At 41.8% G+C, this 25599-nt stretch overlaps 1 protein-coding gene across 5 annotated transcripts in view; it reads right to left on the bottom strand.

The window, feature by feature from the left end:
• Positions 1-25599, bottom strand: part of LOC137888936 (voltage-dependent N-type calcium channel subunit alpha-1B-like) — a 140059-nt gene that overhangs the window by 55466 nt on the left and 58994 nt on the right. For 3 of the 5 annotated variants that reach the window (XM_068732455.1, XM_068732454.1, XM_068732456.1), the window contains exons 6-18: positions 19214-19317; positions 16845-16960; positions 16635-16724; positions 14573-14662; positions 12160-12381; positions 11938-12050; positions 11717-11829; positions 11041-11172; positions 4903-4975; positions 4456-4573; positions 3860-3927; positions 3547-3653; positions 971-1033 (exon numbers count right to left, since the gene is read on the bottom strand). In XM_068732455.1, the coding sequence (XP_068588556.1) occupies positions 971-1033; positions 3547-3653; positions 3860-3927; positions 4456-4573; positions 4903-4975; positions 11041-11172; positions 11717-11829; positions 11938-12050; positions 12160-12381; positions 14573-14662; positions 16635-16724; positions 16845-16960; positions 19214-19317 (1409 nt within the window). The remainder of the gene's footprint in view (positions 1-970; positions 1034-3546; positions 3654-3859; positions 3928-4455; positions 4574-4902; positions 4976-11040; positions 11173-11716; positions 11830-11937; positions 12051-12159; positions 12382-14572; positions 14663-16634; positions 16725-16844; positions 16961-19213; positions 19318-25599) is intronic. The other 2 variants (XM_068732458.1, XM_068732457.1) reach the window with 1 other exon arrangement.

The raw sequence follows: 25599 nt of genomic DNA, 5'->3' as shown, positions 1-25599 counted from the left end.
CAGGTGAGGAGCTAAATAAGCGCCTCTGGCCTTCCGTCTGCACTCTAACCGATTGAGAGAGCAGATCGCCGGGCAGGAGAGCAAACTTTGGCCTGGGCTCTCGTAAAGTCTTTTAAAGTGATGTCCTGGGGCTCCTCCATAACAAACGGACTGTAAAAGTCAAACTGCCTGCGGTGATGATTCATGGAAATTAAACATACACAAATGATTCACATCAGAGAGGACGGAGCGGGAGACGGCTGGTTAAGACCGGAGCGTGTTTATGTATCAGCGGCTCGGAATGACACCCAGACTGGACTCTGAGAGGTACATGATGGCTGTTTTTTTTTTTTTTTTTACCAGAATCATAAATACATTTCACTTTACAAGCAATGAAGACATTTAGTTTTATGTAGGTCCAGAGGAAAGAGGAGAGGAAAAAAGAGAGGAGAGGAGAGACAAAGGGAAGACAGAAAACAAGGAGGGAAGAAGAAAGGAGAGAAGAGTGGAAGGGAGGAAGACAGGGCAGGAGAGGAAACAGTACAAGAAAAAAGAGGAAAGGAAACAAGGAGGGGGTAAGGAAAGGACACAAGGAAAGAGGAGGGGAGAGGAGAAAAAAGTGGAGGCAAGGAGGAAATAGAAGACAAGGAGATGAAAAAAGTAAAGGAGAGGAAAAGAAGAGGATAAAGGGAAAATGGGAAAAGTGTGGATGATAACAAGAAGTTAGAGGAGACCAGAACAGAGTCAAAAGAGAAGAGGAAAGGAGAGGAAACAAGGAAAGAGATGGGATTTGAGGAGGAAAGAGAAGATGAGGAGAATAAAACAAGTAAAAAAGGAGGACAAAGAGGAGAGGTAAGAAGAGGATGATGCAAGGAGAGGAAATGAGAAGAAACAAGAAGAAGAGAGAAGAAGAAAGCAACCAAGGAAAGGAGAGGGGAGTAAAGGGGAGGATACGAGGAGAAGAATATAGTAACAGAGAGCGATAACTCACGGTGACTGAATGCTGCTGATGGACGACCTGCGAGAGAGTGCATCTCGATTTTGCTTTACAAAACTGTACATGCAGAACAAAAACAAAAGAAAAATGAGACACAAGTCTGAAGGGGACAGGTGGACTGTCAGTCTGTCTGTCTGTCCACATGTCCCCTCCTGTCTTACAGTACAAGACTAAACTGTGCAACATGTCAATAACACAGCAGCAACAAAAGCGTGTTCGTCAGCAGAGACATTTCTATAATGACACAAAACTGAAACTGAAAACTGTTCAGGAGTTTCATTCCAAAACAAGAAAAGCACAAGTTACTGACTAAAATGATCTTTAAATACTAAAACTGTAAGAGTTTAAATTATACTTAGATTGAAAAATCTTTTTTATAGTGATTTATTTTCCTTTTTTTTAATAAAAATAAAAGGTGCAGTCATTTTGTAATGAAACCCTGTGTTTCTCTGAACAGCACACATAATGAACATAAAACTGTTTGTTTACAATAAAGGCAGTTGTCACTGTTCAATGTACAAATCAAAGTATGCATAGGAACACATAAGAACAATAATGACAGTGAAAAAGAGAACGACAGCAATTAACAGAGCTGGAAAGTGTTGCACCAGCCTCCTACATCCTTCACTAAGTTTCAGAGTCCTTCCTAAGTTCTTAGTGACTACTAGCTAGTTTCAAAATAGTGGTTTACTGAATCAGGTTGCACCATTAAAACGTAAGAAATGTCTTAGCTAGTAAAGGCTTTAGGAATGTGTAAATGTGCTGCTGGGAAACATCTATAGCGCTGTCCAAGAGCAATGAGTAAACAGGAAGTCACTTCACTTTCAAAAGTTACATTTTAAGAGGCAAAAAATATATATCTTTATTTATATTTCTATCTGCATGCATGCTGAAGTAAGTAGACTTCAGAAAATGTCAACGCCTGTCGGCTTCTGCTCTTTACATGCGTCGTGTCTGCAAAGATAGGTTTACTGAGTCTTTAGTTTTACCTCCACAACAGAGTCAGGTTAGGAAAAGAACATGGTTTGGGTTAAAATAGTAAGTTTGTCAGTAACTGGCGATAGTAAAGTCCGGAAGTTATGTAACAACAACAACTAAGGTAAAAAAAAGTCAACGTTGACACGGGACACGTTCAGTGGTCTCCTGGATGAAAGTCCTGAGTTAGTTTGACTCGTCCATCCTCCTCTCCGACCCACCCTCGACAACTTACTTGCTATTTGTACTACGTCATTTGCTCCTACTGTCTAATAATGACGTGGATGGGTTTACATTGGAGTTAGTTGAAAAACCTGATGTGTCCCATACAGACACTAACTGGTGCGTTGGTATGTCTGTATCCAACGGCAAGAGTTGAAAATGTATGCTAACTGACATTATTTAGCATACTAACGTCATCGGCATAACGTTTTGTTATTTGAGGCATTATTTATGTTCAATTTAAAATCTTCCAGATCTACATTATTAATAAACAGCATTTATCAAGTTTTAGTACAGATATGTTGTATACCATATCACCTCTTTTATTATTTACTTTAAAAAGATCACTTATTAGCAAGCTAACATTAACATTAGTCTTGTCAGTTGGGTAAGTTAGCTACACAACAGTTTCATCTGGCAGTAAGTGGGCGGTGCAACCCAGTTTGATTTAGTCATGTTGAAACGCCACTTCGTAAACACATAAGTTAGAAATAGGCTGCGTTTGAACTTATGAACAGCTGGTGCAACCAGCTCCTGATCAGTCTGACCTATTTCTTACTGAAGAGGACGGCAATTAAGGAGCGAGTGTGAATCAAAGATAATCACTTCATTATCTGAATAGAGGGCTGTGTGAAACTGCACGTCACACAGAGGGCGGCACATAATTATACGACACACAGTCAAACCTATCTGCTGTGTGTGCACAATGCACAGACAATGAGCATTGTATCTGTTTCTTCCGCACATTAACGGAACAGATGGGTGTCAGGGGAAGGCATATTTTAACCTCCAGCATTACATATTGAGCCTATGAATCACTGATGGAAACGCTCCGTTTTACCACCAGTTTCCCTTTTCGACAGACTCATAATTTTCGTGTTCATCTAGGCTCTAAAAATAGTGTGAGTTTGGAGGCGCAGTTTCTTTCTTCGTTGACACGAGTCCCCACACCTGTCAATCACAGGCCTGTGCTGGAGAGAGGGCGGGCCAAACGTTTTTTACATGACAGGAGCTCCTGTTTTTGGGTATATGAAGACAACCCTGTCATATTACAGAAGAGTGGGAACTTCTGACAGTGGAGATGAAGGTTTAGCTCCATCTTGTTCATAGGACTCGTGTCCCATATTTCTGGCAGTTTAACATTTAGAGTACTTGAATAACACTTTGCTACTAAAGACGGCAAAAACATTTAACGATGTCAATTTTGTTTACATTTCACATGGTTTATGTACTTATTTAAAGCCTAACCATGATGTTTTTACAGAGACATTTCAGACTGAGAGGGACAACACATTGAAAGACAAAGGGACATCTATGTCCAGTGTGGGCTGAACAGAGCTGCTGTCGGGGGAGAGAGATGCTTAGAAACTTACGCAGTGATCGAGATGTTGGCTGCAGATATCGGGCTGACTTCTTTCACCTCCAAAGCTTTCTGCAGGGCAAGCTTCTTATTGGCTGCCTCCTCCTGCTCCTCTTCATCCTTTAGCCAGTGAAAGCAAAGACATCAAATTGTGTTTTAATGAAAATACATTACACGCCGATGCCCTGTGCAGATGCAGGGCTTTTCTCAGGTGCTGGTTTGACTTGGTTCACTGAGAAGTAGAAAGCAGAACTACAACATTTATTTGGCTCTGTGTTATTAATGTGTATTAAAACACACCATTCAGACAGTCTGACCCAGCCTACCTTAGTCAGCTCCTGTGCATTAGCGAGGTTATCGACAGCGATAGCCAAGAAGACATTCAGGAGGGTGTCTGAATAACAACAAGACTCAGGAGAAATTACACATGTACAGTTTACATCCTGTTTGACCTAGGAGTGAAAAAAGTTTTTTTGTAACTTTCTTAACTTGGTAAATAACTTTTAATGAACCTTAGACCTTTCCTCCTGTGCTTCTCTCAAGACAAAGGGTCACAACTGAAGAACAAAACTGTCAGTAAGTTGTTTCAATACTGTTTGTAAATGAGGTGCAATGATCACTGCAGCCTCTAGTTCCATAAAGCATTCAAACCACTTTACTAATTCTACCCGAGTTTCAAGAATCTAAGGTATGATTATTAAAAGTTCCAAAATTAAGTTAAAAAGAATTGCTAGATTTTGAGTATGCTGTTGATGGACACCATTTCCCCTCAATGCAGAGCAGAAAAGGAAATGGAGGAACGGATCACACCTGGAACAAAATGAACGCCGTTTTTCCACCTAAAAACGTTTCCATGTGTTGACCCTGCTCCTTCTGACTCAGACACACTGCAGTTTTAATTACGAGCTGTCGAAGAGGATACAGTTTCCAAAGAGCGTGAGTACGATGAAGTAGACGGAGGAGAACATGCCTCGACGAACGCCCCCTTGAGACTCGATCCCGTGGTACATCACGGCGTTCCAGTCCTCGCCAGTCAGAATCTGAGGAAGACAACAGAGTCAGAACGACGGCTGGGACACGGGCGGGTTGTTGTAAAGCCCCGTGCAAATCTGTGTTGAATTAAATTACTTTACCGAGTGAAGGGTTATGAGCGCAGACTAATTGAAGGATTATCAGTGAGCTCATTAAGGGACAGAAGGTACACAGACCAGTCATTCCCTCTAATTAAAATGACTGGTAACGATCTTCCTTTTTCCATAAAGTCAATATTCTCTCATTTATTCAGACGGTATGAAGTGCTCCTTCTGTGTGTGTGTGTGTGTGTGTGTGTGTGTGTGTGTGTGGGGGGGGGGGGGGGGGGGGGTCTTACCTGGAACACAGTGAGGATGGCTGCTGGGAAGGTATCAAAGTTTGTTGTCGGCGTCTCTTCTTCAAAGTTAAACCTAAAAAAATCAGAATCAGAACATCATTACAAAACTCGAAATAATGAAACTGTAGTCCCAGTCAGATCTCATCTGCCTGCAGTTCAGCAGAAGCTACATTCTTTCATTTTTAAATCAAAAATATCAAGAAACCACTTGGATTGATAGCGTCAGGAGCCTGTTGCTGTCCAAGCATCCTGTTTCTGCTCATGAGAAGATGAGAAGCGTGACACGGCACAAAAACAAACAGACACATTGTGAGTGGAAGCTGCACTGCTTCTTATTTCTTCTTTATCTCCTGTCTGTGACACATTTATTGTCGATCCACGAGGTCCCCAAGGTTTATATAATCTGGCTAAACTGTTGTGTTGTACAACCTGTCCCATCATCTAACTGCTGGTGAATATAAGGCTTGTTGTTCCCAGAACTCAGCAGACAACCTTTTATCATATAGAAATGATGACAAAAAACCCCCACAAAAATAAGACCTAAGTAGCATCAAACTGTAGTTATTCTTTAACCACCAAAACCTCAACCGAATGCTAACTTTTTCCCTAAACCCAAGGCTTAACCATAAATCAGGGCTGCACCATGTGACACGTGTCACATGGTGCAAAAATTAGGAACTGTGATGGAGCAAGTCAAGAGACCAACAGGGTTAACCATCTGTTATCAACCAAATATAGAGAATCTGGAGATCGATGAAGTTACTCTTCTTTTAAGTTCCTCACCTGTAGAAGATTCCAGCTCACCAGGAAAGGTCTTTTTAAAAACTATATTCACGATACTAGGAATGTTGTAGGTCTGGGTATTTGAGTTTCTCCGTGTCCGCTGTGACTGATCATGACGGTGGTTGTTGATGAAGGGGTACTACTGAGTTGATCCGGTTCATGCTGTGGGTCAGACAGGGTACGTCAAAGGATTGGGAACCATAGTTTTAGATCATAAAATGAGCACAGACGGTGCCTCATTCAACTGGGTCCGTGTTTTCCTTTGAGGGAGAACTCATTGTGGCTGATGTTAAATCAAACCATCTGGCCATCAGTAATGGAATACCACAGGGGTCCTCTTCGGCTCACTACTGTTACATCATGCAATATATAACATAATTCCTCCTAATCAGTACATCATTTCTTGTGCTGGTGATATTACTTTGTTGAATGCCACTAATTCTACTCCAGTCTGCCTTTGAAGCTTTCCAGTCACCACCTGATAATCTCCACCTGCGTCTTTCACTATTCTGTCATTAGGACTTTAAATTGGACCCACATCACCTTGCCGACTCGTATGAATACTTTACAATGAAAGGCTGTCTGCCTCTTCTAAAAAAACTGAACTTTTTGTTAAGTCAAGGTTTGTGTCTGTTCTTGACGACAGAGAACACTGTTCTGTGAGCTTCTGTACTTCAGCTATTTCACAAAAGAGGGAACTTTCTAGCGCAAATGCCAAACAGGCATAGAAATAAAGAATACGACGGTACATGAACCTTTGCTGTAAAATGGAGGTCACTGAATCCCTCTGAAGGAACAAGGACAGACAGGAGTACTGTTTACATGCTTTAGTGTTAGACCATGTCAAATATGATCATTTCATTCCTTCTTGAATATCTTTTAATATTAAGGTGTATGAGAGTAGTTTTGAATAACACAGCTTGACAGACAATACAGTTGACACTACACAACACAATTAAGGAATATTCATTCATTACTATTCATTAAGCAAGACGGGAGAAAAACACACGGAGGAAGCAGAAGGTCCTGTAAAAAATGAAGAGAGGAAGTGGAGCACATTGTTGCCACAACGACCGTCTGCACAAATGACAGCAGGTTCCTCCTTCCCAGAGCAGATCCTGTGATATGTGTACGTGTGTGTGTGTGTGTGTGTGTGTGTGTGTGTGTGTGTGTGTGTGTGTGTGTATATGTGTGTACTGTATGCATGTGTACTTGATCCCGACTGATCCTGGGTTTTGGAGGCGGATACTTCTATTGCAAACATGTAGCGATGAAGGTAAGTCTGAATAAAGATATTTCCCAGCTGGATGACAATAAACGATAAATGTTAACATCAAAGATGAACGTTAGAGTAAAAAATAAATAACAGGAAACAGTGCTTTGAATGACAATAACCACACAAATGAAATAGTGTTATAATAAGTTTACTCAAGAAACTTTTAAGGCAAATCTGCAGCCAATAAAACATTTAGTGCTTTTTTTTCTTTCATTTGTGCTGACACCAGTATGCAAAAAAGTATATGGCCACCCACATTAATGTGTACTTTTGGTGTAGGTCTGGTTTGTGGCAAGAGCTTGTTTATTTTAGTTTAGTTTATTAACTGGATCCCCATTAGCTGACGCCTTAGCGGCCACAGAAAGGACAAAACGTAATACATACAAAACGACGGCAACAGCTTGTGTAGAGTTGTTTCTCGTTTCAACATGACAATGCTCCCGTGCAAAAGATGAGTCCATAAAGAACTGGTTCTCCCAGTTTGACACAAAGTCCTCACCTCAACCCCATCCAACACCTTAGTGGATGAACTGACAGTGAGCCTGGGCCTCATCAAAAGGCCATAGTTTTGTATGAATCCACATACTTTAGGCCATGTGATGAACCAGTGGAAGTCCAATAATATCAGCCAACGAGTATCGGCCTGGCTCTAATGGGTGGGCGGGAAGAGAGGGAGGAGAAGGGGGAGGGGCTTTTAATTTAATAAGCCATTTTTTCCCTTGGTGTGTCATCACGTTCTCTCTCCCCATGCTTCTCTCCTTACATTTGTCTCTCTCTGTCCTATTACTGCTTCCTCCATCACCCGACCCCTTTCTACTGTAAGCCATTGCTCATCTCTTCATCACTTTCTCCATTTCACATAAGCCTCTACCTCTCCCCTCCTTTTCCTCCCCTTCCCTGCACTCTACCAATTTCCTCCCCTCTCCCTCCATCCTCTCCTCCTTCCTTGAGGATTAGCGGGCCCGGTGCGGGGAGTGACGGTGGTTTGCTGCTGCGCCTGTGTGCGCCGACCTCTGTTTACTCTGATAATAGGGATTGGGAGCGTGCTGCTCAGCTTCCGCACGACATCCACAGGGACTTCATTAAATCAATCCTGAAAAACAAGAATCATGTGAGGCCGAACTCCCCTCCAGCTCGTGCCCTAGCCCTTTCCATATCTAATCCCTCAAACGATAGCAGGTTTACAGTGTGTGGGTGAGAACACACAGGCATGTGCAAGTGGTTTGGAGATAACGGCTGTATGATATTGATATAAAAATAACCGGCATACTGCTGAGCATTGGGACTGCGACATGAATCAAGACAGCCGTGACACCCTGCAGCTTTAAGAGAAGTCAAGAAATAAATAATGTAAGAATCTGAAATTCATACAATATCTATTCGTCATATCATATACCTGTGAAGTTAGCTAGCCAGGAAGCTAACTACACAAGCAAGTGACTTTTTAAAATCTGTATTCAGTTTATTAGGTAACAATAGCGCTTCCTACCACAACGTGTTGCCAACAAGCTCAATAAACCATATGATCAGTTTTAGGAATAACTGGTTGGTTAAATGATAACTTTAAAAATGATCAATTTTAAGAAACTTGGTGGTGTGATATATAACCTGGGGACAAGCGCTGCCTTAGAAGAGAAGTTAGACATTTGTTTGTGGAGATTGAGAGCTGTTTTTACTTGACTTCGGTTTGTAAAAAAGTGGTTCTGAATTTTGCATGAGAAATATGAGTGATTGACATCCTTACAGTTTGATTTAATTGTGATGGAATAATTTCAACAATTGAAAGAGTCAGGAAAATGATGGGAATTGGTTGGATTAGCTTTATATCATTGCAAGATTACACATTCCCAGATGGACTGATTATTTTTATTTTAGATTAATCTCTCCACTTCGTCTCATTAAATGCTAAGTCTTTAAAATGTCACGAGGTAAGTAAACTAGTTGGCATTCAGAGCAAAATCTTTCTTTGTTTGAAAATATAAAATGCCATCTCTACTGTTTCTGACAAAGTCCCAGTTACTCAACAAAGACGGTCTGCACTTTTAAAACTGAAAGCTACAAAGCAGCAACCAGGAAAACGAAATCATTATTCTATTACAGTAAATCCTGAACGCTTCCTTTGAGCTTATCACTTTTTTTTCTCCAAACAGTCGGTGATGTCCTGTGAGTCTCAGCGGGGAGATGGTCCCCTGCCTCAAGCTGTTTATCTTTCAATTCTCACAATTTTACCAGGAGATTACGCTTGGTGCTTTGAGAGCAGGAACATAATCTCTGTGCCAAAAATAAAGTCGGAATATTAGAAAGCATCTCTTCTCATCCTTAACGAGCCAATTCATCTTCTATTTAGAGTTGAAAGCCTATTTTTCATTACGTTACCTGCCTGTGTGTTATTTAGCTTTGATAAAATTAAATTTTCTGAACCAAAAACTGACATTATCAGCAAGCACAAGAATAGAATTTTTTTCTTGGCTCAAGAAAATGAAATCATTTGACACCCTGTGTACATTTTTAGACTTTAAGGTGAAAATGTAGACCGTGTTCTCGGTCTGATGTGTTCGGCTTGCTGGAAGCACCATGTGGACGTCAGACTCATCTCACACTTGTCCATCAGCGGAGAATAACGCCATGCTAACGGCGGAGCAGACGGATGTAAGGCTCGGCGCCATGGCAACAGCCTGCTGCCTCACAGACACCCAACTATTGTGATGTGATGTTTGTGAGACATGACTTTGTGTGAAAGTGGCGTTTCATCTGAGAGCGTACACTACCTGTCACAGCGGTGACAACATGTAACAACACACACTGGTGACATCACACTTAAACCAGCCGAGTGCAATGCTTTCAGTGAAAGCTTATTCTATTATATGAACGTAAGATTGATTTCAAGTGCTGATTCTGACCTTTGAAAGGCTTCGTGTGTAGAAACACATCACCTCCAAATCTCTCGAGGACATCACATCATGTGAAGGTAAAAGTCAACACGTTGTTTTCATTATTGTGTTCGAACTTTCGGTGCTTTCTGCAAGCATGGGTTCCCCCAGCCTCCACCAAAACAACAACAACAACAACAACAAGGCAAAATGATACAAAATGTGTTTTTTTATAATCATGAATAAATATCAAAGCCAATCACTGGCAGACAAACCTCCCTTAGAAAAGATTAAAAACCATTTAATCTCATGTTGATCTCAGATTTCCTTTTATTTGCCAGATTAACCGCATTTTGTTGTACGCAAGCCAGCAAGCTTTTCTGCCTGTTCTGACCCTCAGTCCTCTGCACAGCGGGTATATGAGCAAGAGGGTCAAAGTTCAAGGAGCAATGTTATAATCAAGTAGGTCCTCCCACTTGAATGCAACAGTTGGTACTTTGTAAGCGCGGCTGCAGTATGCGCTAAAAGTAAAAAGAAAAAGTAAGCGATTTGGAAAGCAGTGATGGTCTACTACAAGCCTCTATCAAGCTGCACCATGGGAAATGTAGGATCCACTGTTTTTGAGTCCTAGTGGGGAATACAAATCAGCCTGACCATGCTTTTTTTTTTTTTTTTTTTTTTTTTTTTTTAAATCTCTCTCTCTCGTGATTCACCCAATTTAGGTATAAAATTAAGGATTCCTTTCCTTGTGAACTGAAAACAGCACTGCAGAAGCTCAGGTTTCACGGGTTTAGATACACCAATAGGCTGTAAATTAAAGAACTACACAGATGTATAAAGACTGTTGTTGCGAGGAGATAGGAAGTGTGTGTGTGTTTATCAGTTGAGTCAGGCAGGGTGAGATGCCAGGCCTTTGATTAACTGCAGCCTAGCCCAGAATCATGAGGTGTTCCTGCCATTAGAAGACATGGAGCTCCTGCTGAGAGTGATATCAAAGGGCCACAGTCGGTGCTGCTGCTCTGCCAGCTACCTGCTGTGTCCTCCCGTCTGTCAACACCACCTCGCCGGGGCCGGGGATCACACACCGGGAGGAGGGTCAGGTGAAGAGATGGATAGAGGAGAAGAGGAGAGGATGTGTGTGTGTGTGCGTGTGTGTTCAATAGGGGGATAAAAGGAGGAGGAAAGAGAGGTCAGAGAGAGATTACTCACTGTCCTCCGAAGAGCTGCATGCCCAGCAGAGCAAAGACCACGATGAAGAGGAAGAGGAGGAAGAGCAAGCTGATGATGGACTTCATGGAATTGAGGAGGGACACCACGAGGTTCCTCAACGAGTTCCAATATCTGACAGGAAGACACACAGAGAGAGAGAGAAATCCCTTTTTTGTTTTTGTTTTGAAAGAACAAACAGATTCAGACAAAGACAAAGACAACCAAAACAGAGGAGGAAGGAGAGGAACAAATGACAATGTGAGCTGTAGGTGGCCGAGAACAAACCAATGTGTCAGGGTCTATAGCTGCCAGTTACAGTGAATCACAGGATTAAAGCTAATCGAATGAAATAAAAGGATTGCCTTCAAACTCTAACAGGATTGTCAGTTTGGGGAGAAAAGAATTAAGATTCGCGTCATGAGAAAAAGTGCAATGTCGAAACATGGCATCTCCAAAATGAAGGGTTTTAAGAGACGCACTCACACACAGCGTTTAAAAGGATACGTTGCAATGTTACAGATGTAGTCGTAGATGTGTTTGTTCATTCAGGACTGTGTCTATTGAACTAAAAGCATGGACCAGAGGTTCAATTTGGTTTTACACTGTGAGCATGTGCTGTTAGACATGTTCAGCTAATTGTCCGTCGTTTCACGTGTATGTTGAGAATTGAACTCACTTGGTGACTTTGAATATTCTGAGCAGTCGCAGAGCTCTCAGCACACTGATTCCAAACGAAGCCCCTGGTTTAATCATGTCCCAGATCACCTCAAAAATACTTCCCACAATCACCTAGAGAGGAGAGCAGAGGATACATGATCACCTGTTGCAATAAGCATCCAAACAGAACCAGCACTGCTGGTTAAAGTCAAATATCTACAAAGTCCACAGCTAACTTACCCCAAAATCAAAGCAGTTAAAGGAGGAGTGGAAATAATTCCTGGCTCCGAGGCCGTACATCTTCAAGGACATCTCAGTCAGAAATAAACCCAGGAACACAAACTCGGCTGTGTCTGTTTTCAAGATGGACAAGGCAACAACACAAAGAGAAACCGGTTTTATAGGCAATCGACATCAATAAGCGTGAAGGGGTACGAGTGCGCATTTGTATGTGAGACCTACAGAGGGCCGTTGTGAGCCAATCGGGCTGGTCATAGTGGACTATGGCCACACACAGAGTGTTGAGGCCCACCAGACACAGAACGATCCAGTAGAAGCTCTGAGCTTTCACCATGCGGCGGATGAAGAAGCGGGTCCTTTTCTCCTTACGCCGGAAGTAGGAGGAGCTGTCCATCTTACCGCTGCTCTTCATGCTGGCCCGACCAAACGGAGAGCCGGGGGGAGCTGAAAATGGTGATGAAGAGGTGAGAGAGGAAACGTGCGCAGCGGTGTCATTTTTGTCCCTGCGTCACAGTTTTCACGTTTCTATATATACTGTATATCTGTATTTATTTGAACTTAACACCAGGTTTAAAAGCAGTGTTTCACTGCCCTTTGTGGTTGAAAGATCCTAGTGTGTTGAGCCTTATACCACACCCAACAGTGATGTCATGGTGTACTGCCCACACCGTCAGGTACACTTGTATATCAATGCAGCAAGATGTAATCCCACTAAAAACAAGATGTTCAGCTGCTCTTACAGGGTATACAAGTTGGATACGCTCATGTCTGTACCACAAATGTGATGAGACGGTTAGCTTAGCATAAAGACTTGAAGCAGATGTAAACACCTGCCCTGGTTCCTTCCAAAGGAAAGAAAACATTTTTAGTTAGATTTTTTTTTCCTTCAATGTCATCTACTATTGCTTGTAGAATATCACATCCTTCCCTTTCAGTTGCTATTTCAGCTTCCTTACATGTATGTGTTTCATGCTGTTTTGTCCCATCTCCACCTGCCGGTGCCATATTCCTCCTAATAATGATGTCTCTACTCTGTTCCAGACTCTTTTTCTGCCATCGTTCCCAAGCTTCACCAGGACTCCGCTGGTGCCTCCGGTTATGGAAATTGCAAACATTTGTTGGCAACACAAACACGTGCTTGTGTGCAGAGTTTACTTTGTCACAGGAAATGAGAGCTCTAGGACCTCAAGTTTTATAAGACAGAATTGTGACAGTGTGGTAGGGTAGGGATCCATTCTACTTCACATCTGCTGAGGAGCACTGAAAGGGTTTTTTTAAACTGATAAAAGTAGCAATAGCTGCCCAAGGGACAGAAAGAAAAGAGCAAAATCACATTTTTTCTTGCAGCCGCTCATTAAAAAATATGCACCTAATACCTTTGTGCCCCGGGACTGCAGGCATCATGTGTGAAATGGGAGACGCAATTTGACTGTGCAGTGCATCTATTCCCTTGGCACTTAATTTTACGGGAAAACAGACATGAGATGAGATAGAAAGAAAAGTAGCGAAGGCAACAAAATGCTTTCAATTAGCATGCTTGTGCTCATTTCCAACCCACAGAAAAGCAATTACATGTTGTCTTTGAGCGGAACCATGAAATCCATTCCTGTTAAGAACGTCTTGTTCATAGAAATAGAAGTAGAACAGACATTCCCATGCAAACCAATGTAGCAGCAGGGTCAGAGCGGCGGACATTTTTACGCTATACCATTGCAACCATTGTAGCAAGTTAACGTCCATACAAACTAAATCGACTCTTGAGGTTTTGCCGTAACTACTAAAACGAGCAGTGGAGTAGTAACGCTACGAAGCGTAGAGAGAAAATCAGTAACATTTAACAACTTAATGCTCCATCCACACACTCCTGTCACAGCGTAGGATAGCACATTGCTATCCCAAGATGACAATCAAGCATGGTGGAATTAACAAGCTTGTTAGCTAACTAGCTGACAGCAGGATAAATAGCTAACTTGTTAATTCCGCCATGCTTTAATGCTACACTGTTTACAGAAAATGAGCTGAACAGCGGGTTGGTAGACAGCGCTGGGTCTCGCTATCAAGCTACCTAGCCAGCCATCCGTCTCCGGAGCGGCGTACGCTCTCTTCCCAGCAAGCTGCGACAACACTTTAAGGCCCAACTTACGTCTGATGCAACTATAACAACTAACAATGTTTGCTATTTTTCTTTTATACTTGTCAAATGACCACAGAAAAGTGTCCAATGTCCGTTCCAATCCTATTATATTTCTATGGTCTCATTCTAAGAAGCTGCAGGTGATTCTCTTGCTATTTTAATGTAACAGTCTAATCAGAAAAGTTAATTATACTTCTTCTCCCTCGAGGGGATATGCGTCTACAGCAGCAATGGACTCCAGATCCAGATAAAGCTGACTCTGCTTCTGTAATGCACATTTTTAAGTTTGTGTGAGAGATCTAACAACTTCTTCTATACTATAGAGGTGACATGACATATACTAATCTGATAAATGGAGACCAGAGAGTCAGTGGACATGGTTTTGTTCATTAGAGGAGACAGGCCTTTATGGTGGCTTTCATTATAAAGGTCAACTCTGTGAACAGACAGCATGTGAAGGTCAGAGATGAGGTGCTGGTGGCTGTGGATAAAAAGACTTACGAACGGAGGAGATGTCTGCAAAAGGATCCTCACCCTCCTCAGCGCCGATCAGGTCGTTTTTACCTTTCTTGACTTTGCCTCGTTTCAGGACTGTTGAGAGAACAGCACAGAGAGGGAGGGAAGAATGCTCATGTATGAGTCTCGAAATGTGTGTGATGTAGTGATTGCAATATAGGAATAGCGATAGTCAGTTATGCAGAACTGTATTCTTTAACATCGTCAATTATAGCATGAAAAACAAGCATTTTAAAATTGTATTACAATGGAACAACCCTCATCCCATCACATGGTTTATGTCCATGTGTGTGTGTGTGTGTGTGTGTGTGTGTGTGTGTGTGTGTGTGTGTGTGTGTGTGTGGAAAAGTGGAGGGGTGAGCTAATTGGAATCTATGAATAGCAGGCATCAATCATGTTTTTCATTTGGAGATTTTCCGCCTTCCTGCTTGAAGCCAGCCTTGGAATGAAAAACTGCCAGCGCAACATGAACGTGACCGTCACATGACCAGCTCGGTGTCACCGGAGAGGTTCTCCAGATCTACATCCCCGTATCTCAGCTCAAAGGTCTGGAATTGACTGCTTGTTTTTCTTTTAAACAAGTGAAACAATCTCAGGGTTGTAGAAAGGTTTATTTAAAATATATATATATATATTTTCATTTAATTTTAAGATGATAAAGCTTTAATGAAGGAATGACTTCATAAGACGGAGATTTTTTTCAAAAGCATATTGAAAGTATATTGAAAAAACACACAACTTACTTAAGTTTACCCATCTTTTATCTCTAAATTGAATATTCAGCCTGAGGGATAATTCCCTCAATTTCTTTTTTCCAAAAACGAGGTAAAGACGTTGGATAAATCGTTTTAAAACAAATCATTTTAAAATCACCTCTACTAAGCCAGTCAGATGATTGGCACTTTGCTCCACTATTCATACCTGCCATTCATCTGACGGTCAACTCCACATTTTCTGCTCTAACAACATCAGAGTGTTTTTCTACGGCTGTGGACTCAGACTGTTTAATCCCTGATATGTAACTAATTGAGAAATAAGGCAGCTGGGTGCTGTCACTTTACTGGAATCATCAGCAGGGATGTGTTTCCAGTGCGTGTCTGTTTACTAGCAAATGCATTTCCATATGTGTGTGTGTGTGTGTGTGTGTGTGTGTGTGTGTACAGTGAATTTTCTTCAACAAATCCAATCAGACTAAAGCTGTAAATCCCACTAATTAACCCTTGCCCTCACACCAGGCTTAATGGACTGACATCACGGGCGAGAGAGAAAGAGAAAGAGAAAGAGAGAGAGAGAGAGAGAGAGAGAGAGAGAGAGAGAGAGAGAGAGAGAGAGAGAGAGAGAAAGAGACAGAGAGAGAGAGAGAGAGAGAGAGAGAGAGAGAGAGAGAGAGAGAGAAAGAGACAGAGAGAGAGAGAGAGAGAGAGAGAGAGAGAGAGAGAGAGAGAGAGAGAGAGAGAGAGAGAGAGAAAGAGAGAGAGAGAGAGAGAGAGAAAGAGAGAGAGAGAGAGAGAGAAAGAGAGAGAGAGAACTGAGTAACAGCGAGCTCCTTTGAAATAAAGGCAAAAGAATAAAGAGTGGAACTGGAAACATTGATTACCACTCAAATAATCAGAATCATATGTGCTCACTATGTGATTGATGGTTGGCTGGCATGGCTTCAACCAGCACATTTTGCAGCATTAGGGATTAATGTAAAGCTGCCTTACACTCATTATACTTAGTATGTTTTACTGTAATGTTGCCTATTAAAATAATTAAATATGTACATATATTCAGAGCATTAACATAGCAGCAAACAACAATTTGCTACGTAAAGATGAAGTGGAGTAATGTGTGAGCACAGTCATTCTCCCTCTGTAGGTGTGGTAATCCGAGCTTCTCTGCGCTTTGTATTGGTAACGGGTGCATGTGACGTGCATGTGACATGTGTCTGTCCCGTAGCCTTGATGCTGTAAATAAGCTATTATTAAATGGAAATGAGTAACTGTACCTCCTGCGGTGATGGATTACGGTGAAGCAGGAAACAGATACTCAGCCTTCTTTTTACCTGGAAGGTTTTGTTTCCTCTTGTACCACGCACCATCGAGCGGGGACTTCTCCTCTGCAATCTCATCCTCCTCCTCCAGCAACACCTCCTCTGCAGCGAGAGAGAGAGAGAGAGAAAGGAGAGAGGGACTTTCTATCAATTTGTCATGCTTTTCTAACACAACAAACACATGCATGCCAGCTCTCACACTGTTTCAGAGATGAGTCTGACCTGCTTTGCAGATCCACTCCAAGTACCCGGTGAGCTCTCTCTCGATCTGCTGCTGCCTCCGGAGCTTCAGGAACTCCTGCCTCTTCTCCACACGCTCTCTTTCTTTGGCAAATTCTCTGTTGAAACAAATACACAGATATTTTCTACACACAAAAAGAACAAATAGACATTTTATCACATTTGCCATTTTGGATTTAAAAGGTAAAATCTTTTTTTTTTTCCCTCTCGCGTCAGCAATCTGCCAGGAGACAACCTGCGCATGATCATTCACAGCAACAAACAGCATTATGTGAATTACAAAAACCAACACATTTGTGAGACACTGCCTCATGGGAATGATGGAAATAAGGGATTCAAGCGTTCGTCTGCAGGATTATTTACTGTGGAGTTCAGAAAGCAGGGCAGCTGTTGAGGTCACGAAAGAGGAAAAAGGCCGTTGGCAAAGCTAGCAGATAGTTATGAAACTGATGGACAAGATGCATCGCATGCAGGTCTTATGCAAGCATAAATATGAAATTTTGTTTTGAGATTGCGATATATATTGTGATATGTTCAGTAAAGACAATTAAAACTATTTTTAGATTAAATAAATAAATTAATTATCAATTGAAAGAGGAGGAGCAAAAGACAGCATTAAAAAAGGTATTAAAACGTCCAAAAACCTGGAAATGCAAATCCAAAACCAACTATTCTGGACAAACTATTTCTATGAGTAAACGAATCGATCAAGACACTTGAATAATCCTGCTCAGGAACTTTCAGAAATTACTTCGGACATTTTAGAACCTTATTTGTTGTCGAGAGATATGGTACGTGTTCACAGTATCGTCATTTTCACGCTTCCCATTCATTACGTATGTGAGCAGCTGTGCAATGCATTTTGGTAGTGCAGCGTTTTGAGAGACTGGTCGTGATGTTGGCTGTTCCATATTTGCATAAAGCTGAGTGTTAGGCTACTTTATACAAATCAGAGGCATCAAACGCGACTCGCCGCCTCTGAAAACTCCCCAAAAAACGTTTAAACTATTCAGAGACTGCATGGCTAATTTCTGGCCTCAAAAGCTTTTTAGAAACAATTTTCTGTGAACTATTTTAATAATGTCAGACAGCAAAAGTTTCCAAACAGGCGCCCCTCTGTAGGTTCGGTTTAACCGCCGAGATCAGACAGCTCTCGAGTGAAAGCGTTGGTCCAATCAGGTGCATAGTGGCAGCCCATCAAGCATCCGATGCTGAGAAGCCGTGTGACACTTTGCATCCAAAACCGCCTCTGTGGACACATAGCATTAGCTGATGTCACTCTCGTGTCTGCAGGCTGTAACGTACTAAATATATCACCTACATCTATCCAACAGTGACGAGAGAAGAGAACAGAAAGGGATGACTGAAAGGAAATCATTTACATCATAATTTATTACGAACATAGAAAAAAAAATAGAAATCCACTCTTTATCTTCCAATACAGTTTTTTCATAGGACTGTTAGGGAAGCTCCCTCAGCACTGGGTTGATTTTTTTTTTTTCCGTGATTGTCGAGACAAGGGGCTCACGCCAGGTGAAAGGAGGCTCTTTGTGAGCGCAGACACAATGAGATGGACACATGTCAGATCCAGCAGCACACAGGACCGGGACAACTGAAGCCACAGAGCGAGGCCTTTGCATGACACCAGAGGACATCAGGGACAGATGATGAGGGACGGAGATAGATAATGAGGAGGAGGAGGAGAAAAATGAATAATCTGCTGATTTACACTTTATTCAGCATTTCCTCGCAACCTCCTCCTCCGTTGAAGTGAACAAACACAGGACATTCACCCAGGAGACCGCTGTTCATGTCCAATGTGAAACCGAAAGTAAACGTTGACTTTACACTTGCTAAGGGTGGTTGTTGTTTATTTACACTAGTAATGTTGTTATGGTTGTGACGTTACATTGTAACACAAATCGTGATCTTTTTTTCTTACCTTAACCATTGTTTCACAACCTTATTCACGTGGCATTGTGCTTTTCTGCAAGCGTGATTCGAGGTTGATATGGAACATTTTTTTTTTGGTTCTGAAACATCGACGCACAACGAATCTCGGAGTTTGCAGAAACGCACAATGGCAACATTGGCAAGACTTTTACTCAGATGTTTGCACTATTCTTTTATTACATTTGTACACATTTTTAATAGATAAATTAAACACAAAACGACCTCAAGCATTTTATCGTTAACAAATGAAATTACAGTGCAGATTCTCCACAACCTCTAGTCACTCATATTAGCAAAATTGAGTTTATAATCTGCATTAATCTGCCTTTACTGCATGCTATGTGATTTTGCTATGAGCATATCTGGAATATGTGTATTCATGTTTAGAGTCGACTTACCCAGAGAGGACACCGAGCACCAGGTTTAGCATGAAGAAGGAGCCGATGATGATGAGAGGGATGAAGTAGAGCCAGTTCCAGGTGTTTCCAGCTACATCATTGGTCTGGACACACAAACACACACACACACACACACACACACACACACACACACAAGGACGGATGTAAGAAGAAGCAAGTCATCACAGTCACACACATTATACCTATAGCACCTATACAGTATATAAATAAATAATCCATTTTTTAACATATCATCTGCAAAGTGTAAGCATAGTTTTTTCTCATGTAAAGAAAAATGCAAAGAGTCACCAGTACCACAAATAAACTCGAGTTAGAAAGTCATCTTTGTAAGAAATGGCAAATGAACTTAAAATAACAAGTCATTTTGTTTTGTTTTGACCGAACCAGCTTGAGCTGAGCTGATTGTGTATGAATATGTATTATCTCGCATTCCCATTTCCCATCAACAGCTGTAACGAACAATGTATTTTTTACAAACCTGGAACAGAACAAAAACACTTGCCAACATGCCTCATTAGAAAGTTACTTTTCAATTAAAAAAAAAAAAGCAATTAAAAAAGTCTCCGCCGTCTCTGTGAACTCTGTACCGAACAAACCCAACAACCCCGATCACGGTGAAACAACTGTTGAATTCAACACGAGTTACAGCTCAGAAACATCCACGTTGAATAAATAGCTCACAGGCAAATAGGTGTGACCTTTAAGCCTGTTAATGAGCCGTCACAGCTGGGGGTTGGATAAATGACTGACACACACACACACACACACACACACACACACACACACACACACACACACACACACACACACACACACACTCACATACAGAGAGTTAACTGCTGGTAGTATGTACTGACCACCCACCACCTCAGCATTGACCCGTGCTATTTTACCATAGCATTTATGCTGATTTATTGACTATTAGCTGGTACATGAGTGCATTAATCTGCTGCTAGAACAATTATTGCAACATGTTCTCACTCCCAACTCGCTCTAGGTAATAACCCTCTAGCATCACTTTTGAATGTGTCAGTGACAACGTGTCACTTTCCACTTGTTACATGCCAAGTGTTTTTTCTAAATAACCTTCCAACGTAGGCTTACCTCGCTTTTAGGTTAACTTACTTTACGTTTTTATTTTACACAACAAAAGTACTTGGTTAGGATTAGGGGAAACAAATATTTGTTTGTTTGGTAAAATACTACACTTTTTATTTAGCTGGTGATAGTTAAGTATGAAAATTGCAGAACAAAACTACAGTACAATAAATGAATGTTGAGTTTCACAAAGGGAACTAACAGCAGTCTCCAGAGCTCTATGAGCTCGCCGTTAAGCATGGGGCAATGTTATATGTGAAGTGTGGAGAGCTCAGCAAACTGTCGACACAAAGTAGAATGCAAAACTTTCTCCTCAATGTAACTATCAAGTATTTGGATCGGGGTGTCCACATACATTTGGCCATCTTGTGTCTGTCCCCCCCCCATACTAAATTCATGTAAATGTTTTTACTGGTACGGATATCCTCCATGCCTTCCTGCCATAGAAGAAAAAGAACAGGTGTTACAGTAAGAACATTAACGGTGGCTCCGTTCTATTCCCAGTAAGTGTCCCAGTTAGTCGTGACAGTGTGACAGTGAGCCCAGATGCACGACACCAGCTTCTTACATTTCATTTAAAGCATTCCTTAGATACTGGTTTGACACATCTGCGACCTGAGTGTGCACTTAGCAGCAGGGCTGATGTTCATGCTTGTTTGCGGTGGGGGGGGGGGGGGGGGGTATTCTGGGAGTCAGCACTACCCCATGTCTCCGAGCGCTCCCACACAGCAGCCTGTGAGCGGGGGACGGACCTGTGGACTGATGGGCTGTGTGAAGCACAGTGACATTCTGCAGACGCCAGTGTCGGAGCGCTGCCACGCGCTGGCTGTAATTGTGATGGGAGGTTCGGGTCGGCTGAATCAGCAGGCCTGAGATCTATATTATGCACCCGGGTATGTGAGATGAACACACACACACACACACACACACACACACACACACACACACACACACACACACACACACACACACACACACACACACAGCAGCACACCCTCTGCCTCAGCTGTCAGAGGAGCAGCAGGATAAATGGTTATCAGAATTTTCAGCGTGTTGCTCGGCATACATTTTCTGCATGTCCAACATCTCGTCATCTTGGTACTATTTGTTTTGCGAGCAGCCGCTGGGTGCAGTGACTGTGCGTAGCTTCCAGAAGTTTCCACGCTGAGCTTGGCTTTATGGCATTTCACTTTTTTTGGTTCAGTCCCATCGCTCTCAGAAACAAACGGTCCTGTCCCGCACCACGCGGCAGACAGACAGCAAACAATCAGATACAGCTGTTACCAATACAGGGTCAGATAAGTTGGTGGAGACCAAAACAGAGCTTATAGGAGAGTGAATATTGAACAAATTAAAGGACCAAAACACAAATAAAAAGGAATTCCAGGATGCTGGATGGTTTAAAAAAACGAGTTAGAGGATAGGGAATTTGGCATCTGTGCTCATAGGTGCCACGCGGCTTTCTTGTCTGTTTGCAGTAGCAGTAGCTGTCTTCTCTCTCTCTCGGGGGAACTCTGTCTAGTGTGGAGCACAAAATAAAGTGGAAATGCACTCGGTTGCATCAGCTTTCAGTCCCAGAGTCAGCTGGTGAGGAGGGAAGACTTTTCTCTCCTGTTGATGAGACCTTAATTCTTCAGCTGACTGCTCAGGCAGGCGAGCTGAGTTCAGTTGAGCTTGTGCAAATCTTTTTTTTTTTTTTTTCATATTCTGGAACAGCAAAGTGTTTTTTTTTTTCTTCTCAGATTTAAGAGGTTGTACAAGCTGAACACAATCAAGCCCATTGAATCTGACTTTGCACTACTTCGGGTGACTGCTTTTGGTTGATTCTTATCAAAAAGAATGAATTCAGCAGGGTTTTCACATTGTATCCAAAGTTCTCTTCATAATAAAGACTTTGCTTAATGTACATAAATAGCCAGTGTCATCGTGACATTATACGACATCAGCACCATGACCAAACAGAAGAAGGGATGCTACTTGACAACTTTATCATTTCATCTGCAGAGGCCCCAATGTAAAGACCAGCATGTCGGATTCAGTAGATTGACATGATAGACATCCTTGTCTTGCTTGTTGGCAGAGGAGAGGAGGGGAGAGAGCTGCACCATGGCCCCTGGGCAGCATGGAAGGACATCCATCACTTCAGTTTATCATATGTCACATCAGGATGGAGGGTGTGATCCAGTATTCTATATTACAAACAGCCTCTGGCAACGTCAGACAAACACATCTGTGGTTCCCTCTACATGTAATTCACATATTAAGGCTAAGATGTTTGAGTTCACGATTTTTCCTATGGTCAAAAACAAGAACTTTTTTTTTTTTGCATATTACAACATATTCGAAAACGGAAAGAGCAATTTTTTATACCACAGTTTACAGACTTTTGTAGATAAAGATCACCAAATCCTAAATGTTCCAAGTGAAAGGCTCTGCTTTGGACCCCACCTTTAAGCACACTGAGTATGGAGCCATGCAATGAGATTAAAACACACGGCGTGCAAGGCAAGAGAGCAAATACAGGGCATATGGCAATCAAAGCCACTGGCTATACTAATTAAGTTCATTATAAAACTACTAATGCACTATGTTGCCTTTAGCAGTGCTTCTAATGACCCCATATGTTGTTTAAGTGCAAAACGATGACAGAAGAAAACTAATACAAGAGTAAAATGGAGTTATGAGTATAATAAGGTCTATTTATTCGGAAAACACTGAAAGCAATCTCCAAAAAGAAAGCTAATAATGGTACTTTAAAAAAAAACACACACCAACCATTCTGTACAAATAAACACATGGGACTGAAAACAGAACCTCCATGGTGGATGTAAAAAGTTGCCTCCTACATTTTGTTGGTATCTAAAAACAAACTTCAGTGACTTCACTGATCTTGATGTTTTCATGAGTTCACTTGATATCGTTATTCCACCTCTGTTATTTCCATGAGTCATCGCTGGCTGACTGCTCTGAATGATCAGCGAGGAAAAAGCAAGCGCTGCCACATAATTTGGAGTCATGCATCATGCAGTAGTGGTGTGACAGTGTACTCCCACTCTCAGCTTACAGTGCTGCCGCCACCACACACACACACACACACACACACACACACACACACACACACACACACACACACACACACACACACACACACACACACACACATACTTTCTCTGATGCCAAGGGAAGCCTGCTGAGATAAAGACAGCCACTCTGAATCAATTCTGCAGCTCCTTACAGTCCTGAAACATTCACAACAAGCAGCGGTGACTGTGCTCTACAGCTCTGGTGGCACAGAAAGCAAAAGGTCCTCAGAGGGCTGCTTGAATAGGGAGAATGTATCACAACAGTTTAAATTGAATTTTGGGGCTCGCATCGTCTCTCGTTGACTCTACTATTTTTCTCTTTTGACACTGATTGAATTTGCTGCAGGCAAATTTTAGTAATATTTACTCAGCCTGCTTGACTTCAAGGCTTGAACAATTGCAGCATCACAACATACACCAGACCAGGACACGTTGAAACGTGTTTTGAAACGTGTCATCCTGCACACACACATAACGGGAAAGAGCTCGGCTAAAAGCTCATGTTAGCTATTTTTACCTAAAGCGAAGACAATTCCAACACCAGGCTACTAAATGAGCACACAACGAAAACACTCTTACAGTACATGAGCGTAACGTGGGGCCAAGTGGCATGGAGGAGCATTTGCACTCGGACAGCCTATCCTCAGCCTTCCATGTAAAAACATGGTCCATGTCTGTCCATCTGGTGGATGAATCATGGTACTGCACTCATTCTAAAGGCATTGGCCTTCAATACAGTCATAAGACCAATAGGTGATGGTTTTCTTTGAATGGGAACATGTATAAAGGTCTGATTGATATATTGTTTTTTTCAAACCAAAGTAAAAATGTGTTATGATATGGTTTGCTAGAGGTTTCGGGCTGCATCATTCTAAAGGGGTTATTCACTCCAGAAGTGTACAGTTTTGTTTGGCGGAAATTAAATTTCATGTTGTGTTCCATCTTCATTTACATATACCTAGTAACATACAGTATATATATATATATATATATATATATATATATATATATATATATACATATATATATATATATATATATATATATATATACATATATATATATATATATATATATATATATATATATTCCATTCCATTATCCTAACCACTTATCCTATTCAGGGTCGTGGGGCGCTGGAGCCGATCCCAGCTGACATTGGGCGAAGGCAGGGTACACCCTGGACAGGTCGCCAGTTTATCGCAGGTCACATATAGAGACAAACATTCACACCTACGGGCAATTTTGAGTCTCCAAATAACCTAAGCTGCATGTCTTTGGACTGTGGGAGGAAGCCGGAGAACCCGGAGAGAACCCACGCTGCCACGGGGAGAACGTGCAAACTCCACACAGAAAGACCGCCTGGGATCGGGGATATATATATATATATATATATATATATATATATACTGATGCATAAACCTCTGTAGATATCTCAAAAGTGTTGGCTTTATTAAGATACCAAGATTGTTCAAATAGACCTTTTTGCAGAGATACACTCATTTTGGGCCTGAGTCACTGGCTTGAGGCTTGAAGAATATTACATGTGCCCACAATGTTCCTTTCAAATCAAAGTACTAAAGGATTATGAGTCTTACAGGCTGAAGTCTGGTATTCAGACTATTTATTGTTGAGGCCTTTACCTCGTAACCTGCCTTCAGCTTACACTATCTGCCCAGCACCAAACAGCTGACAGACAAAAGTTAGAGAGCAGTTTGTGGACGAAGAGGAGCGTAACAGAACTAAAATGTATCAGGTGGACACTAATACGTCTCCAAATAAGTGATTTTGATACTCGAGTTAGCTACAGTTCAACCGCTGAGGTTCAAAGAATCACACACTGTCTCATCTGCGCCGCTCTATTTTTAGGAGGGTTTGACAAGCACAAGATGTCGCCCTGACAAGGTCAAGGTGCACCTGGCTCTGTGACTCTACCGGCTCTAATGATGTGAGAGGAAAAGGTACCTGTGACCCCTCGCATGTCACTCTCACACACACACACACACACACACACACACACACACACACACACACACACACACACACACACACACACACACACACACACACATTAAACTTCACAAACTCACATACAGATCTTCATAAAACAATGCAAGATTCCAATCAATATTAACTAACCTTATTTTAAAAATGTGCTCCCATCACTTGCAGCAATCAGCTGAT

The sequence above is a fragment of the Cebidichthys violaceus genome, unplaced genomic scaffold (genome assembly GCF_023349555.1).
Source record: "Cebidichthys violaceus isolate CVI_PGR_0920_01 unplaced genomic scaffold, fCebVio1.0.p SCAF_59, whole genome shotgun sequence".
Lineage (NCBI taxonomy): Eukaryota > Metazoa > Chordata > Actinopteri > Perciformes > Stichaeidae > Cebidichthys > Cebidichthys violaceus.
This window is presented reverse-complemented; position numbering and strand designations above follow the sequence as displayed.